The sequence below is a fragment of the Parus major genome, chromosome 1 (genome assembly GCF_001522545.3).
Source record: "Parus major isolate Abel chromosome 1, Parus_major1.1, whole genome shotgun sequence".
Classification (NCBI taxonomy): domain Eukaryota; kingdom Metazoa; phylum Chordata; class Aves; order Passeriformes; family Paridae; genus Parus; species Parus major.
The window spans coordinates 7,064,378-7,082,520 of record NC_031768.1 but is presented as its reverse complement, the minus strand read 5'-3'; the positions used below and the strand labels follow the sequence as shown (position 1 = coordinate 7,082,520).

The 18,143-nt window shown below is 36.8% G+C and overlaps 1 protein-coding gene across 9 annotated transcripts in view; it reads right to left on the bottom strand.

The window, feature by feature from the left end:
* Window positions 1-18,143, bottom strand: part of CASK (calcium/calmodulin dependent serine protein kinase) — a 190,470-nt gene that overhangs the window by 135,427 nt on the left and 36,900 nt on the right. For all 9 annotated transcript variants that reach the window (XM_015627878.2, XM_015627887.2, XM_015627903.2 and 6 more), the window contains exon 2: window positions 5,050-5,162. In XM_015627878.2, coding sequence (XP_015483364.1) covers window positions 5,050-5,162 — 113 coding nt within the window. The remainder of the gene's footprint in view (window positions 1-5,049; window positions 5,163-18,143) is intronic.

Genomic DNA, 18,143 nt, shown 5'->3' with positions numbered 1-18,143 from the left:
ATATGGTGCAACACAGACCTGACAACGACCAGAAATTCCAGATTAGATGGTATTTCCAAATCAAAGGCAATGAGTCACTCGTTCTTCCTTTGAATCCAGTCTATATATGGTACAGTACCATGAAATATGATGACACACAGATTTGTAGTATTTTGTACTCAAAAGAGACGAGCTTAACGCTGACAGTACATTTTTTTTCTGAAACTCTTGAAAACACACAGAGAAGGAAGTGCAGGATCTTACAGATACTTTTGTGAAAAATAATTTATGATTCAGTACAGCCTTCCAGTACCAAAATTTAAACATACTGTCATGCAACTTCACTATGAACTCAATAAAGCCTTTTGAAAACACTGCCCTGACAAAATGATTCTAAAAAATGAAAGTCTAAATAAATTACATAAATAAAAATAAGAAAACCAACAAGGGTAAGTTGCTTAATGAAATAACCAGAACAAAACTAAGGTCTCAACTTTAAGAAAATCACTCACAATCTGAAAGCTAATCAGGGATAAGATCTGGGGGCCCCTTTGTGGGAAAAAAAAAACAACCCACAAGACTAAAACACAACAAAACCTTCCCAGTTTTTATTGCAATTCCCCATTAAATAATTTTGGAATTCTTCTCCTAAAGTGGATGATCCATAGCAAGGCCAGTTTTGATTCAATTATCCTGCCCCTCTGTGCTAGAAGTAGTTCAAGAACTGTATTTAAAACACTGCTTTCTTGGCTACAGTTTTGCTCTTTGTCACAGACAAAAGCATTCTGCAGACTGTCTTCATAGCCTGCTTCCAGAAGAACCAGTTTGGGTTCTGAAGGAAACCTCAATCTTTCCCTATCAGCTTATTTATTCAGCCTCACAGTGGCCTGAATGCACACAAACCTGTATGTCAACCACACACAACAACCTAATAAATAAGGTGTAGACTTTTAGAAGGCTGGATCACTTTAGAATCAATTTCTTCGTAAGGACATTTCTACAGAAACAAACTACAGGCAAGAGAATCCAATATATGTTGAATTAAATCCTGAAAAAACAACTTCAATGCACTGTAAGCACAAAACACTGCCCTTTAAATTGCTGCAAAACACTCAGCATGTTAGAAGAAAGCAATCTGGATTTAAGAAAAGGCAGATAAGTAACATGTGTTGGCTTTTACTAAGTAGTAAGGACTGATCACTATTCTCTTCCTGAGAAATGGTGCCTGCATTTAAGAGATACTATGTGTTAAAGCAGGTAACTAAATATCAGACAACCAAGCTGTGCAGAGAAAAAGAAAAGACAAGAGCAAATGCATGGGATGTAAAGAGAGCAGCAGAGGAAATGGACAGTCAAACTAAGATGTGAGCTCTAACAAATTCAGAATAAAGGAACATGCTTCTCACAGTTTTCTATACCAAATGTTCTGAGTATAGCAACTAAAAGCTGTACTTGAAAATAAGTTTATTTACACTGATATTTTTTTATAGTCAATGAGTCTACTACTACTGGCTTCTGAGAGTATCAAATACTCTTCCACATGGATTCTCTCAGCTGCACCATACAAAAGAGACTCTTAGGCCTAAAAATATTCAACCTTCACATTTTCTTATTTTTGATTTTTTTTGTTTCTCTATGATATGAGTGAACTGTAGTAGAATCTGTCAACATATATAATATCCAACATTCATCCACCAGATCATGTGGCCACTTGAATAGTGACAAGGTGTCAATATACTTCATTAATATGGTTGAATTACAACACCACAGAGATTGATGATACACAATATGCAAGACCATGAATACTAATACATAAATCCAATAGAATTTAGCCTAGATTAGATTTGCTAGCTGTCAGGCATCATTACATAGCATTAATTTTCCCTGCTATTATCAAACCACTGCAGAGATGCAGCGAGACACAAAAATCACTTGAGATGTCTGTGTCTATACATGCTATGAGTACTGAGCAGCTTTAGGGAAAGAACACCATACCTGATTGAAGTTTGTCTTCTGAGCTAGTGGCTTCTCCATCATATGCCACAAATGCCCACAATAACACCAGCTGGTAACACATCAGCCTAGAGAAGCTTTTGAGTTTATCTTACTCTGGGGTAAGGAGATACCATTATTGTAAGACACCAGTAGGCATTTTTCTAAATGAATTGTTTAGAAAATAGTGCCTTGAAAAAACATATTTGGTGCCCAGCTGTCTCACAGGTTAAAGAAATCAAAACTGGTTTTAAAAATTGTATCCAAACTAATTTTAAATTATCTCTTTTTTAGGACAGTACTGCTATGCCTAAATTTTCTCCCTATATAATATTGCAACTATATTGGCCCACAGATTACACACAGACTGTTGTTACAAACACCACAGAATCAGCTAGGTTGGAAATACCCTCTGGAGGTGACCTAGTCCAACTTCTTGCTCCAAGCAGGTCAAAACAGACCTGGCAGCTTGGGGCCTTGTGCAATTCACTTCTGAGCATCTCTGAGGATGCTCTCCACGAACTCTCCATGCAATCAGGCACAGATTTTTCTTCTCTTTGTCTCTTATTAGCATTTTTTCATGTTGCAAGTTGTCCACATGGCTTTTTGTCTTTTCATTATGTGCCCAAATCAAGAGTTTGGCTCCATCTGCTCTACATCCTTTTATGAACTAATTGAAGACAGCAGCAGATCTCATCTCAGCTTCTCTTATTAAGGCTTGACCAACTGAGGCCAGCTCTGCTATGCACTACACAGTGCTCCAGGTGTGGCCTCACAAGGGATGAACAGGGGGAACAATCACTTGCATTGCCTTGCTGGCTACCCCTCTGCAGCACTCTGCAGTTGGCTGCCTTTGCCACAAGAGTACACTGCTGACAAACAAAAATGAAGTTTTTACCCATAAACACATCATCCTACAGGGGTATTTATGTAAAAGCACTCAAGAACAAAGACCTTTTAGATTTAATCTGGAAGTGTGAAGGCATATTGGGATCTTTAATCTGAGCACTCTAGATATATATGAATTAATGGAAGGAATTGTCATCAGCTCCCTTACATGCAGAATGTCCTGTTCTCCCACTCCTGTGCCTCAAAGAAAGACTGGAGGTGGAGAGTTGTGCAAAAATAACCTTTAAGAGCAAACTGAACTTGCAGAGGTCAAAATTTCAAGGTAAAGAATACCTCCAAGGGTTAACCTTATCAATTCATTACAGCTCACACTTCAACACAGTTTACAAACACAGCTTCCCCACAGGTATATTTACTTTATACCAATACCATCATCATGGCTGCCCACCAATGTTCTTAAGGAAAGCCACATCAGAAATAAGCAAACTAGAAAAAAAATCTTTAAACACCCCCTAGAACCTGGACAGAATAGATGTGCAAAAAAAACCCCAAACAAACAAAAAAACCCAACTACAAAACAAGCCAAATGAAAAACAGAGGAATAACAAAGAGCACAGAAGATGGAAAGAATCAATGAAAAATTCACATTTTTATGTAGAGGTGAGAACTCACTCCACGCTCACTTACATACTTATGTGTCTTTGTGTCTTAATATTACAAGTCTAAGGTATAACAATTCAAGACCTTTAAAAAAACCAACCCTAAAACAACAAGTACAAAAAAACCCAAACAACAATCCAAAACCACAAAACAAAACAAAGCACCACTAAACCCAGAAAATGTTTATGATTGTACCTCAATGACCTGCTATCTTGAATTAAAATTACAATGATACAACAAAAGTGGAATTGGAAAACCCCAAGATTTCTTAATACACTCCCATGCATATTCTTTTGACCCAGACAGAAATCTCAAACCACCCACATTTACCCTTTTTTTCAGTCAATCTACTATTACTGTTGGCTTTTCTTCTCCTCCTGATGAGTCCCTTCTCTTTTGCCCGTAACTTTTCCCTTTCAGAAATTCTTCATGGCCCCAAAAGGTTGAATTTTACTGTCATGGAGCCAGGAAGGCAATATTCCACTAAAGGCAGAAATGTGTCTTATCATCAGCAGTTTGAATGAGATTTAGAATAAAAAAAAAAGAATATGGACACAACTGATTTAAAAGATATCAAAGCATTTTAATGAGCTAGCTCAGAATGCAATGGTTTTGGTATAACATGCCAAAACCACGATGGAGCTAATCAGAAGATGAATATTGTAGAAAATGTGGCTTATAATTTGTTAGAGGGCTAGAAAAAAGGCATTATTAAATGAAAATATCTGGTAAAATTTGAAGCAAGACCTATGATTTACCCTGCAAATCAAGCTAGTCATTAAGGTTCAAGGTAACATTTGTTATAAAAACCAACAAAAGTCATTCAGCCTTTTTTGCTGAAGTTGGGTTCACGAGGACTTTGATATCATCAGTGGATCCCCCAAAAACATTACTGTACAAAAGAATATGATCTCCAGAAAAAAAATACAGGACACTGAGAATACAGCAAATATCACTCAGCTGGCAACACTCTTCTCAATACAGGGTGAAAGAACTTTATGCACACACAAGTTGTGTATTAAACTTGTAAAAAATAGATTGTTTCACTCTAAAATGGGATATGTTAGAGAGTTACAGCCTTGTGTTTACACTGTAGCAGTTCTCCAGCATTGCCTGTAATCTTGACTGTATGAAAAATATATTTTTATATAATTTTGCACTTTAATAGCAAGCCTTCATCCATTTATAGAAAATTACTTGCTAAATCTAGACTAGTAAAAACACAACTCATGTGCTCTTGGTTTACTTCCTGTGTATGCTTTTTTGACTCAGAACTATTTTTTTCTTTACAAAATTCACACTCTTAAGAAAAAAATCCAAACAGAAATAGAAATAGCTTGGACCTAACTATCTTTCTAATATTTATGATTACCACTGTATAGATCTGTAGAAACTACTAAAGATTAGAGACTCAAGCACTAAGCTAATTTTGAGATATGCAACCTTGCTTTAAAACTACTAAAAAAGAAAATACAATCCAGAAAGTATCATGGAGAGAACAAACATAGGAAAGGCTGACAAATCAATAAAACCTGTCTGCTGGGAGTTTGCTTAATTATTAATTCTTACCTTCTGTGCTTAATCCAGGACTTGAAGTGAATTTTGCTACATCGACGATCTTCACAGCGAACTGCTGCCCCGTCTCCCTGTTGATGCATCGCCGCACGACGCTGAAGGGACCCCTGCAACACAGAAACCAGCAATGAATAACCATTCTCCTCCTCACTGTGCTACATTCCCTTACTTCTCAACAAGGTTTTGATTTGTGCATTTAAGTGCAGTATTTACACAGAATATACCTCTCGTCCTTGCTGCCCATTGAATGTAAAATTAATAGTTCTGACTATAGACTGGTGTAAAGAACATTGCGTGAGTTCTGTATTTTCCTGTATTAATGACATTTTCTCTTACCCTGCCCCTTTAGAACTACTCTTAGAAACCTTATGTAATATGTAACTGACATCATCATTATTAAATTTTAAATGGACCTTATTTGGATGCAAAATCCAAATAGGGAGAAAAATAGAGGTGAGAAACTCATTCCTTCTTTCAGAACTAATCAGAAAGGATAATGGACAACGACAAGAGTAACAGAATTCTGAGCTGTTTCAGTCTGTCTGTTTTACACAAACTTGGTTTATTTCATGTTTGGTATCAGTAGATATAACCAACCTCCATTACAATACTTTGAAATTCCACAAAAGCTCATAATTTTTTTTCACCTACAGCACTTAGAGAATCCCAGAAGTTACAGATGAAAAGGTAAGAATTAGTTCAGATAAATGTTACTATTGCACTCAAACAAAAAAGAGTAATTATTTTTTGAAATTGAAGTTATATTTGCCAAAACATCAGTTAGAACAATGGCAACCTTTTGAAAACCACCAGCACAAATATGTATTTTTGGAAGCAGCTTTTAGTAGACAGTTTCAGTCCTTGGTGCCTAAACTTACAGTATGGAAACTTCTGTTCAATGTTAATAACAACCAGTACCAAAAGCTAAACAGGGTAGGTCAAGCTTTCAAACATGAAATATTAGTATGTTATGAAAATAGAATAAGATTGTTTTAAGAGTGCACTAACTGTGGCAAATCAATCCTTTTCTACTGCTACTTATTTAATGACAGACATGTGAGTTCTAAAGAAATCCTTTCTGAAGTCTTCTCAAAGAGATGTAAGGGAAAATTTGAGGATGGAAAGAGCCTTTGTTCACAAGTTTGTCTATTGATTGAGCATTCACCTGCTGAGTGAAATAAATGCTTTAATATAGCTTGAAAGACAAATTCTTCCATTCAAACAATGAACTGGAAGTTAGCTGACAGGTTTCTGAGCAATGAGATTTCAAAGGAACACCATTCTCAAAATAAAAGGTACCCTGAGGAGGCAGAAATGTCCCTCTGAGGGCACTTACAAACCTTAATAACTGTGCCTTGGTATTCCTTTACACACCAGATGATCTGAAGTGTGTAATTCATCACACTACTAGACCTGTACTCACATAGCTAAAATCCAGGTTTTGCATTCTTTCAACATACTTGCAAAGATTTCTTGAAATAGGATTATTTCTGACAAACAACATGAATACCAAAAGTAGTCAATGAATCCCAATCTAAATATTGAGAAGTAAGGAAGGTATTTATTAGCACAATGATGGACACGTGATGTACTCAGAACAAACTAGTCAAGAAAATGCATGTTTGTTTTCTTCTTCCCTTGCTCCAAACACACAATGAAATCCCCCATACTGATGGCGATTTTCTCTTCTGAATCCACACCCCACTATTATCTGGTGTTTGATCTTTTACCAAAAACTACTCCAGATATTTTTAAACAGATGTTCAATTAAGACTCTAAAACATAAAAATCCACCTTCATCATTAAATGAAAAAGGTTCAACTGACTTCATTTGGCATTGGAAGGATACAGCTATTGACTCAGAATCCCTTCTCCACTTTCAAAAGTGATCTTCTATGAAAATGTTTCACTTTATATTTATCAGTGTCACCTTCTTATTCCAAGTTCCTGCTTTCTCTTTTAGCATTCAAAGTAAAATTCCTTTACAATAGTATAGATTATGCTAATCTAAAAACATTTCAAAACCTAAACCGCAGCTTTGGAATAATGTTGGCGACACCTCCTTTCTTTCCTAATTGGTCATAAATTACTAGAAATCAAATGTATTTCATTCAAATAATCCTTTCTCTTTTCACTGTCATTGTTTCCCCACCCCCCCCAAGCATTTCTGGAGACATTAAATAATGCTCTTAACATATTCTGATATGGAAGAGCAGGTCAACTGAGTGCACCTCACAAGACCATATCCCTACTTGCAGGCAGATCCCCAAATTCTGTTAATTCATCCAAACTCAATGATTAACAACATTTCTCACTGTTGGCTGAGCTGCTTCTAGATCTGGTTTTGCCAAGCCTGGGCAGGAGAGCTTGCCCAGCCACCACAGTGTGTGTATGTGCTTTGAGCAGACAAAGAGAGTTGGAGGAATCATAAATCAAAAAGTAGCCTACAAACTGCAGCTCTGAGACAATCAGATCTGTGTGTAACCCACCTTTATCTTGTACAGCTATGCCCTGATTTCTCCTTCCATTAACATTTTAAAATCCTGACTTGAGTCATTTCCTTCATATATTAAATCTGGGACAAAAAATTTAGAGCACCGTATTCAGTTCTGTAACAGAAAAGGTACAGAGACACCCCTACAGTTTCAGAATTTATGGCCATATTGAAACTTCACTATGATTATGACAGAGACTTCTCTACTTGGATTGAGGAATGCCAAAGACTCTTAAGTAAAAGAAAGGTGCTGTACAGCACAGAATACAAGAATTGGGGTTGGAACTAAATGATCTTTGAAATCCCTTCCAAACCAATCCATTTTATTATTCTGTGAATTCAGTGACACCCACAATTAACTCATTCTATTGAAACAATACAGCAATTTCACACAGAAATGAAAATACTTTTAAACACAACCTGAAGAAAGACTCAGCTATTTACAAACCTCAGACTTCCAACTTTTTCAAAACACTCTCTCTGATACCCAAGCCACACACAGCCTCAAAATAGTGTTAAGGCACTATATCAGATGAATGCATCCCATGACAATAGCATCACAACAAAAGCTTGACTAGTCCAACTGTAGGAAATTTTAAATCATTCACGAGACATGCCCTGATCAATTAAGCAGACATCATCACTTCCACGTGCCAAGTAACACAAAGGAACTTTTAAATAAATCATGGTTGCAGTTAGTCCTCTCCAGCTGCAATGGCACACAGCAAGTTTACAAATTAAGTTAAAACAGCTCACAGTGATGCTCTATAACCTGAGTCAGAAAACAAGAATCTGTGTTTCCCAGCACAAGAGCTTGAAGCCTTATTTAGAAGCTGAGTAGCAAAAGTCTTTCAGGTCATGCTGAGTCTCAGCACTGAAACCACCCAGTGAGGAAAGGAACCACAACAATTTATCTCTCAGCTGATATGAGGAGCTGTTCAACAGTTGTGCCTGCAGATGGGGAAATGAGTATCACATTCTTGCTAAATGACAATTTCTAAAGCTCATTTTGCCAACCCTGCAGCTCGAATTTTACAGGTCTAAAGTACAGAGGTGACACAGACTGGGGAAGGAACTCCTGTAACCTCAGACACAGATCATCAAAGCTGTTAGGCATAGATAAGACTGCTTATTTCTTAAGAGTAACTGAATTAAGTTGTATAAGACTTTGTTTTCTAAGTCATACAAACTGTAATCATGTCATGTGCTTTCTATTTCATTTCTCTCTATGCTACCTTTAACAGACATAACCCAACTTTGCAAAATCCTTCTCTGCAGTCAGCTTGCAGAACAGCTCAAATATGAGGAGCCTTAAAACATGCAAGGAAGCAGTAAGGACAGATGATTTCTTCACTGATATTTTATCAGGGTTGGCAGCAGCACACTCCAACAACTGGAACACTCAGAATTCCACCTACAAGGTATGCCAAAATCCAAAATGTATGAACTTAATCTGAAGCTGGGATGCATGATGGGTTTTGCTCTCTTGAGCAGATGGAAATCCAAGTGTTACATTACTGAGGAAGTTAGTGAGTACATACAAGCCAGAAAATGTGGACTGAAATGTTAAAGAGGTTGTCTCATGTCTTTTCATGAGCCCAAAATTTCCAATTACCAGAGCAAACCTGATGTAACCTTAACCCTACTGAAACTATTTTCTGATGATAACTTTACTGTCTAGCACAGAGCAGTTCATTTTCTATCAGACAGACACAAACTTGAAGAAAATCAATTATTAATTACTTTCTCCTTCAGGAGTACAACACCTGAATTAGGATAAAACCCTAAAACTTTGATAACATCAAAGCCTTTTTTATCATCTCCTTCACTTTAAATTATTTTACTTTGTGTGTCATTGGGACTTCAAGGACAATGATCATAAACCGATATATTGCAAACTATCTTTTTATACTCAAATCTTGTCAGTTTATCTGTCTGTTCTGCTTCCTGTCTCCTTCCCTTCAATCCCTGGTGGTCTGCAAGGAGAACTAGTTGTGGTTGAAATAAACCACAGCCTGTTTTCTTCCCATGTCCCTCAATGAACCGAGCCAACCTAAGGGAATGGAATCACTGTGAACACACACTTCCTGAACCCCTTTGCTTCAGAGCCTTAGATCACATCAGATCACCATGAACTTGCTCACCATCTCTTCCAAGTGAGTCCCAATTTTTTGAGGAACTTAATATAAAACAAGGCACTTTGGCTCTCTACTTCTTTTTCATTAAGTTAAAAAAAAAAAAGTAAGAAAAACAAATTAAACATTTTGATAGAAAAAAACCCCAAATAATGAGCAATACCTCCTCCACTGAACAGAGTGCTCCTTTAAAATTGACCTTCCATTTAGAAGTAAAACACCTGGGACTCCTTTTCCTTATTTAACAAGATTTAATAGTTAAGAACTTGAAACATGCAACGCAGGTCTTAAAGCCACCTTAATTCAGCATTTTAGATCAAGTGTTCAGATCAACATCAGTGTTTTCTAAGAATGGTTTTGTCAGTTTGATGCAGTAAGATGCCATAGCTGTATACACACCAGAAGACATTTATACCCTTTTTTTTCTTTTTTTATTGAAAGGTTGTACATTTGCTTACCTAAGCAGCAAACACTGCTTTGTCCTAACATGATTAATACTTTCAAAACAATTGTATTCAAATTGATGACAATTATTGCAAAGAGAGCAATTTACTACTACATTTAAAGAGACAGATCTTCTCTCTTCACTCATCCACACAATTTATAGCACATATTTGTTCTTTAACTTTCCCTTTGCCTTTAATTGAAGTGAACCTCTTTCAAAAATTAAGTATTCCCAAAATTAATTAAACCTCCAATTAGTCACTGTATCAGCTCATTTACACATGGCACTGCAGCTTAAAATAGTGATTGAGCCTTGCTGTGAAATAGCACTTCACATTAGAGGGCATCCACATTTAGAAAGACATCACTGGCAATGCTGGCTTGACACTTTTTGTTTTATTCTCAAAGGAAAATTTAAAATAATGCATTATGATGACTGTGGCACAGAAGAACATTTGGGTTGAAGAGCTGATACTTTAGAAAATTAGATATCCCAGTACAAGTCACAAAACTGAGTTCCCAGACAGCAATATTTCTATCACATTCTATTTCTACTTTTCAACAGCTCACATCTTTGAAACCAAGTCTCTGTTTAAACTCAGCTTTAGAGTGAAACCTACAAAGAAAAAAGCACAAGACAGCAGCTCACTGGATCCCATCCTAATATATATTAATAGATACTTTCTAATATTAATCCAAGAGAAAAAAAAATATATATAATATAACACCAAATCTTAACCATTGCTTTCCATCCACAAGAAAACCAGAGAAGGAGCAGTACTCCAGTGCTTGTGAAAGGGAAATGCTCCCCAAGAAAACCTTAGGTTATGTTTGGAATTCATGCAGCAAACTGAAAAATTATTTACCTTCAATTTTAGAGATTCTCTGAAGTAATTTGTAAGTTTTTTTCCATGGTTTTGTCAGTGTAACAGCAAAATACACACAGAAAGATTTCTTCTGCTGTCCTGTCATATCTCCAAGCTAAAATGGGGATAAGCTATCCTTAAATGATCAGCCACTTCAACCAATAAAAATTATAGGTTTGTGGTCTGATTTTTCTTCTTACTGAGCAAAAAAATCAGAATCACTTTATCAGTCATTCTGTATACCTACCAAATCTCTTAGGCATACATACATTATAAACAGATACTGGTATGTAAAAATATCTTTAATGTATCTATAGTTTGTAAACAACTCTTCTTTAACACTGAGTGGATGGGATATTGTGGGGATGGAAAAGGAAGAACACTGAGATAAGATGCTCACTAAATTTGCTGTTCTATTACCATGTAATAAATATTTAGCACCAGGGACCTACAACATTCTTCATACACAAAGGACTCAGAAAGTATTTATATGTTCACATATACTTCATTTTCTGAATTCCACAATTACCTGTTAACACTGACCTTACCCTTGTCAATTCTGCTATTTTATTCATAGAGTCACAAAAGGGTTTAAGCTGGAGGGTCCTTCTGAAGGGATGTGCTTAATAAATTTTATCAGAACGTGTACTTGTTGCTATCAAAAATTATACTTCAGTTTTTGTTGGTTTTTTTTAAGAAAACAGAAACTATCTTCCTCTTCAAAAACAAGCATTAGCCAATAATTATTTACTTCAACACACGGACAAGCAAAATCCGTTTTCAATCAATATTGTAGTAAGAGGTTTTATGGTCTTAAAAGGATTGCTCTGAACACTGCAGGTGCAGCAGGTACAGAAACAGGAAATGCACTTTGTCAAGGCCCTTTGGAGAAAGGTCCAGCAGGAGCTGCTGGGTGGTTTCCCAGGGTGGCAGGGCCACATGGCACAGCACAGGAGGTCACAGCACAGCACTTCGAGGTCACGTCTGCCCGACACTGAAGTTGGGGACCACTCCAAACAGAAGCAACAGCTACTGCTGACACAGAACAACCCTGCAAGAGCCTGTCCTCAGATCTCCCCTCACTTCCTATTTTTCAACTCATTAAAGGTCATTTCCTAGCGAAGGGTCAAGACCTCAAATTCAAGTAACTACTAAGTAGACTTCTTGAAGAGTTCTGGCTCTTGGCTCCAGAGATTCCTTTTTAAACTCATTTCTTCCTTGGTAATATGTTTCCAATGATTCACTATTAATTTGCTTTTGCTGCAAGATTACACACTGAGCACTCTTTTCACTAGAACAGCATATAGGTCCAAAACTATGATTCCAGAATTAATCTTCAAGGAAGTGACTGATTATTTGTCCCATTTCCAGATGGATGAAAGGAGGAACAAGAATGATTTTTAGGCATGTATGTACTAAGCATACACAGGTAAATGATGAGACATTTCCCTGAGGTATAAATAATTATGAGGACCTCAGAAAATGGAACTTTCCAATAAGGGTTTTTTGACTAGTTTTTTAACTCTTGGTATGAAAGAAAAATCAAAATTGGTTCATTAAGCTAAAATGAAACATTCTGCCCCCTCAGCAATAAAGAACTCAAGAAACTGATGACAAATATAACTTTCTCTCTGTTTCACCTTGAGGTAGATGAGAATCTGTACCTCATGCAAGAAATTATTTTGGGCCAGAAAAGACTGGTAATCAAAGCACAGATTCTAGTACTTGAACAGGAGAGGGGAGAAATAAGAGGAGCCTTGTCCACTGATACATTTCTACCATGAGTACTGGAATAAATGCATAGAACAAAATCCTCAAAATTTTATTTTTATACTCGAACATTCTGTAACATTTCACAGAAAATCACAAGCCAGCAGCTGAATCAAAAGCATCAGCTCAAGAGTGTTCAGAAAAACTAAAACTGCCATTCTCCTAGCAGACTCCTTCAATATGTGACCAAGTGTTTTTCCTGTTTCTCTTCCTTGCAAAGAAAAAGAACAGAAGTGAATGAAAACAAAAAAAATGGAAAACTACTTTAGGTATTAAATCATTCAACAACGAGAAGAAAAGCAGCAAGAATGAACAAATGTGTCAAAAAAAGCTCTCCAATTACAGGAACAAAAGGGAGTATATTAAAAATAATAGCTTTGCCTTAAAAAGAAGAGATGTTGTAGAGCACCTTCAGGCTCGGCTCATCAGGTGGAGATGATGATCACTATTTTTCTTGTTTTCCATTCAGAGAACTTTTTTATTTCATTCATGTGTACCACAGCCTTGTTCCATCCCAAACTGTGGCCTCACCAGCATTTCTTCAGCAGAGCAGCCCCTCTGGCTACTGTGTCACCCCAGAACAGCTTGGGCACAGTTACACTCAACCAAATCCAAGGAGAAACTAAAACTACTCAGAAATACCCCAGACAAACCAATTCTCCCTTTTTTACTGTGTTGTTTTTCAGTCAGGGCAGATGCTTGGTTCAGCTTAAAGCAGAGCTGTGCAAAGAGCTTTGACCAGACAGGCAGACCCAGGAAGGAACAGCTGGGACAGGAGGTGCTTCAGTAGCACTGCTGCTCCTGAAGCTGAACCTCATCTCAGAAAATTGACCACAATGATCTTGTCTTGATCACAATGATCTCTCACAGGGTCCTACAGCTCCCTCTGGGATCTGCACCAGTCCTTCAACCTGCACTCATGCAATGAAGCAGAGGAACTGATCTGGGACTCTTGGGTAAATCCACATACAGCTGCCTCCACTGTGTCATTCGTGCTGCAACTACAACTGGTTTTGATTGCATGCAGCACACACAGCAAGATGAGTAATAAAAACAGGAATATGTCAGCCACCACTGCTGCCAAAAAACTCTTCCATGAAATTACACCCTCAGGTGAAAGTACATGCATTAACCACTCCCTACACCATCTCTCCCTCTGCATTCTGGTTTGTGTTTTAAACTTCCCCTTTATGACTTTTAATGTCCACTTTAAATCTATTAGTCCTGTTAACAAAACTGAGCTTAAACACTATTTCCTCCACTCTCTCTCACAGATTAATGCAAGCCTAACAAAATGCTTTTTTATCCCTAATGACAGGGTCTCTCATTTCAGAATCTCTTCCTTGTGCCTTTCCACTTCTACTTTTTCTTAACAAATGCAACCAGAACTGTGAATAGAACTCCAGATGAGGTCTTAGCAAGAGTTTGCACAATGCCAACAGTACTTTCTTCTCTGCTGAAAATATTGTGCCTGATACACAACCCTGTACTTGCCTTGTTGATACACAGATCATTGAGCCATCTACTACAGCTCTGTTCCTTGGTCTACCCCACAGGTTGTTACTTTTTCCATTCTCAAGTGGTGAAAACTTTAGAAGTTCATAATTTCCACTACGAAAGTCCTTTCTGGATGGTGTCCAGGTCCTCCTCTGCATTATCCTCAAATGTTGCCTTGCAAGAAGGGTACTTTAACTGTAACAGTATAATTCAATTTAGCACTTTTTAATTTTAAAATAATCTAACAGACATCTAATCCAAAACTGGCCAATGACAAGACTTCATTTTCACACTGTTTCTTTGAATGGCCTGTATTGATATATATTTTTTTTTAATCCAATACAGACTACTTAGATTTAGGATATTGCTATCCTTCTGTTTGTTTTAAAAAATGCCAGCAACTCAAAGTACAAGAGCAAAGTCACAGAGAAGCACTGGAAGATCTGATTCATAAAAGTGTTTTTTCTCATTGCTTGGAATACACCAGCACTAACTCAGCTGCCCCAAAACTACTGCCTTACAGAATCAGAAGTTTCCCACACGTTCATTACAAAGGACAAAGGTACACCTAACTGGCATAGGCCACTACAGAAGTAGAGAAGAAACTCAACATTTTTAATGGGAATAACCTTATTTAAATATTGCTATTATGTCTGTGGTAACATATTACAGTTCCTCAAAACTGAAAAAGTACCACCTTTATATTGTATTATAGGCAAAAAAATCAGTACCTTTTTAAAGGCCTCTCCATTCCCCATATTTAACTAACAACAAAAGTCACGTTTAATTTCCTACCACTACACAGTAAAGCCTAAAACCTGAAAGACAGCAATGGTCAAACAAAGTAATATTTTCATAACACACACATAGAGCTAAACAGAATTTACTCTGATAGTCAGTTTAATCAAAATTGCTTCCTGTATAGCTCAGTATTAATTCTTGTTTTTTTAAAAAACCAACAAAAGCAAACCAAAACAAACAACTCACTTCAGTCTGGCTGTCACTAACAGAACTAATCACAGGCTCAGGGATATTTCTATGTGCATAGCAATTCACAAGACCCTTTGAAAGCAATAAAGAGAAGTTATTGAGGCCAGTAAGAGAAACCAAGTTTCTAAATGAGAAAGTTCTCCATTGCAGCACTGATCAATAAAGCCAAATTATCTGAAACATCTTGATCCACACAGACTTTCCTGTACTTCTTACAGGAGTGTGGCCTCTGAACTGCCAATGTGCTAGGAAAAGGAAAAGTATTCTGAAAATGAAGTCTGTCTTGTGTGTTTTGAAACTATTAAATTTCATAACTTGTCATCAAAATTATGTATGAAATAACAGAAAGCATAAACACTTGAAGTCTTATTTTAAAAATATTGGAAAACTTCCAGTATATCAGAAATTGAATTTACTATTCAAATCATCAGCCTTTGGGGTCATTCCTAACATTTTAAATTATGGAAGGATTATGGAATTTATTAGGAACATTCAGCTGAATATTGGGAAAAAACTTTCTCGTAATGATATTTATAGAAGGTTTCTTTCCAGGGGAGAAATGAATGAATTCTGACCTTTTAAGGTCTGAAGTTTTCAACAATGTAATGAAATGAAAAATCTGTCACAGATGAGGAAAATGTAGTTTCTCTATCTGGATCTCTCTATCAAGGAACAGTGGTTACTTGTATTTTTACATATTTAAACTACTGTTTGAAACAATGCTATTTTTTTGGTTTGGGGTGGGGTTTTAAAAAATTTTTTTAAAGTATAGACTAGAATTTTTTTTAAGAATTGATTATATTTTAACATTCTAGGAATCTTAGAAAATATAAAAATATTGGTCTAATATTAGTCTAAAAAAAAGACAAAAATATTTGTCTATACACTATCTGTATTAGTTCAGCCTCTTCCTGCATTGAAATAAGTTAATTTTCAGTCATTTATTTAGAGTTGAACTCAATGATCCCTATGGGTCCCCTTCTAAAACAGAATATGCTGTGATTCTGGGAAACATCATCTCTCTTGCTAACTTCAAAAATTAAACTAAAACTATTATATGATTCTACAAGTCTTGGGAAAAGCTAGTGCAGCTACTAGAAATAACTTTGAAACTGAAAACAACTATTTACCTAACTAAACATCTGGTTGCTAACAAATACCCTCCCTAAGTATTTAAACATAAAATACTAGCTTCCTGTAAAATAACTGTTCATGAATTTTAAATTCAGCTGTTCATGTGCCTAAGTAAAGCTTAAGGTCTCTCCTTAGCAAAATCTTGCCATCATGGAGACTGAGCCACACAGAATCTCTCATATTAACTGCAGGACAATTATTCCTGTGTGATCTGTAACCACCTACGTGACAATTATTAGTACACATACAGCATAATGCATCACATGATGATTCCACAACTCCTTTATTAAAAAACCCACAATGTTTTCTAATGGTTAAACATTTAACAGAACTGTTAGCTGAAACTAATTTAGTTTAAGTAAAGCCTTTACTTAAAAGCCGCATAAAATATTTTTCCTTTTTTTTCCATTACAAAAAGAGAAAGCTGCCTGGATGGATTTCCCAGTGAGCTCTGAGCACAGCTGTACTGAAATTTGTGCCAGAACCACTGTGAAGAAAGCACAGGGTGCCAGCAGCCTGCCAGGAGAGGACAAGGGTTTTACTACTGCTTTTCAAAAAAGACCAAACAACAGATTACTCCTGTAAATACAGAATTAGCAGGAACCAGAGCATTGACTCCATTGGTGCACGACCAAATAAAGTGCTCATGCTGAAACATCCCACACTCCTGCAAGTGATTACCTGACCTTTGGGACACAGACAAAAATAGGAAGTCAAACCCATGGTCCAGGTCAGGAACAGCATCTGACATTTTCACCAGGTTCTAGCTGCCCTTCATTTATGTTCAAGGGCTGAACAGTGAAATGAGGCAGCCAAGCAACACCTTGGGTCCCTGAGCAGATCTCCGTTTGTTTCCTTATGTGCTTACACCAAAAAAGCAATAAGTCGAAGTATTTCAGTGATGCCACCTCAAATTCAAATCAAAGTGAATTCACCTGAAGTGATAAATGCTGTGGTTCCTCATATGGACCACAGAATCAAATTCCTTCCCTGAATTACTGTCTCAAAGCACCAAACCACCTGTGTACCAATGTTCTTAAAATAAAACAAAATTAAAAATATCCAGTGACACTGGCAGAAGTCCTAAAGAAGAATTAGGAGACTGCTCAATAAGAAACTTGCTGCCGCCTATTTGAGGCATTCCCAAGCGTTGCTCACTTGGCTGCCACATGCAGCTGGTGCTGCTGTCACTGGAAAGGAGCCCAGCAGCAGAAATGCAGCTTCCAGCTTTGTTCCAGGCTGTACACACATGGAGAAATAAGCACATCTACACACCAACTTCCCTGGCAGTAAAAAGGCAAAACCACAGAATTCAAGTACTCCTCTGGTTGGAATGATGGTGCATTCTTGAACCTATGAAGAATCCCAAGTAATCAAAAACAGGGTTACAAATGTGAACAAAACCAGGATTTAAAAGTGCCAATTGCTTTTGGACTAATAGTATATATCCACATTATGGAACCCTACCATTGCAGCCTGCTGCTTTGTACTAGAAATTGCATTGAAAATTCAAGTCTAACCATATTTTTAGATGAATTGAAGGCTACACAAAACAGAACCAGAAGTTAACTGCTAAGAAAGGCAACATTTAGGAAAAAGTGAATGAGGAGAAATAGGCTGACAGTTGAAGATGGGGGAGAGGGAAATGGGAAGAAGAAATCAAATTATCATACTATATTTTCTTTATTATGCTTCTCTAGTCAAAACAATTTGAAGAGGGAGCAGAAGAGAAAGACAAGTGCTACAGACTGCAGAGAA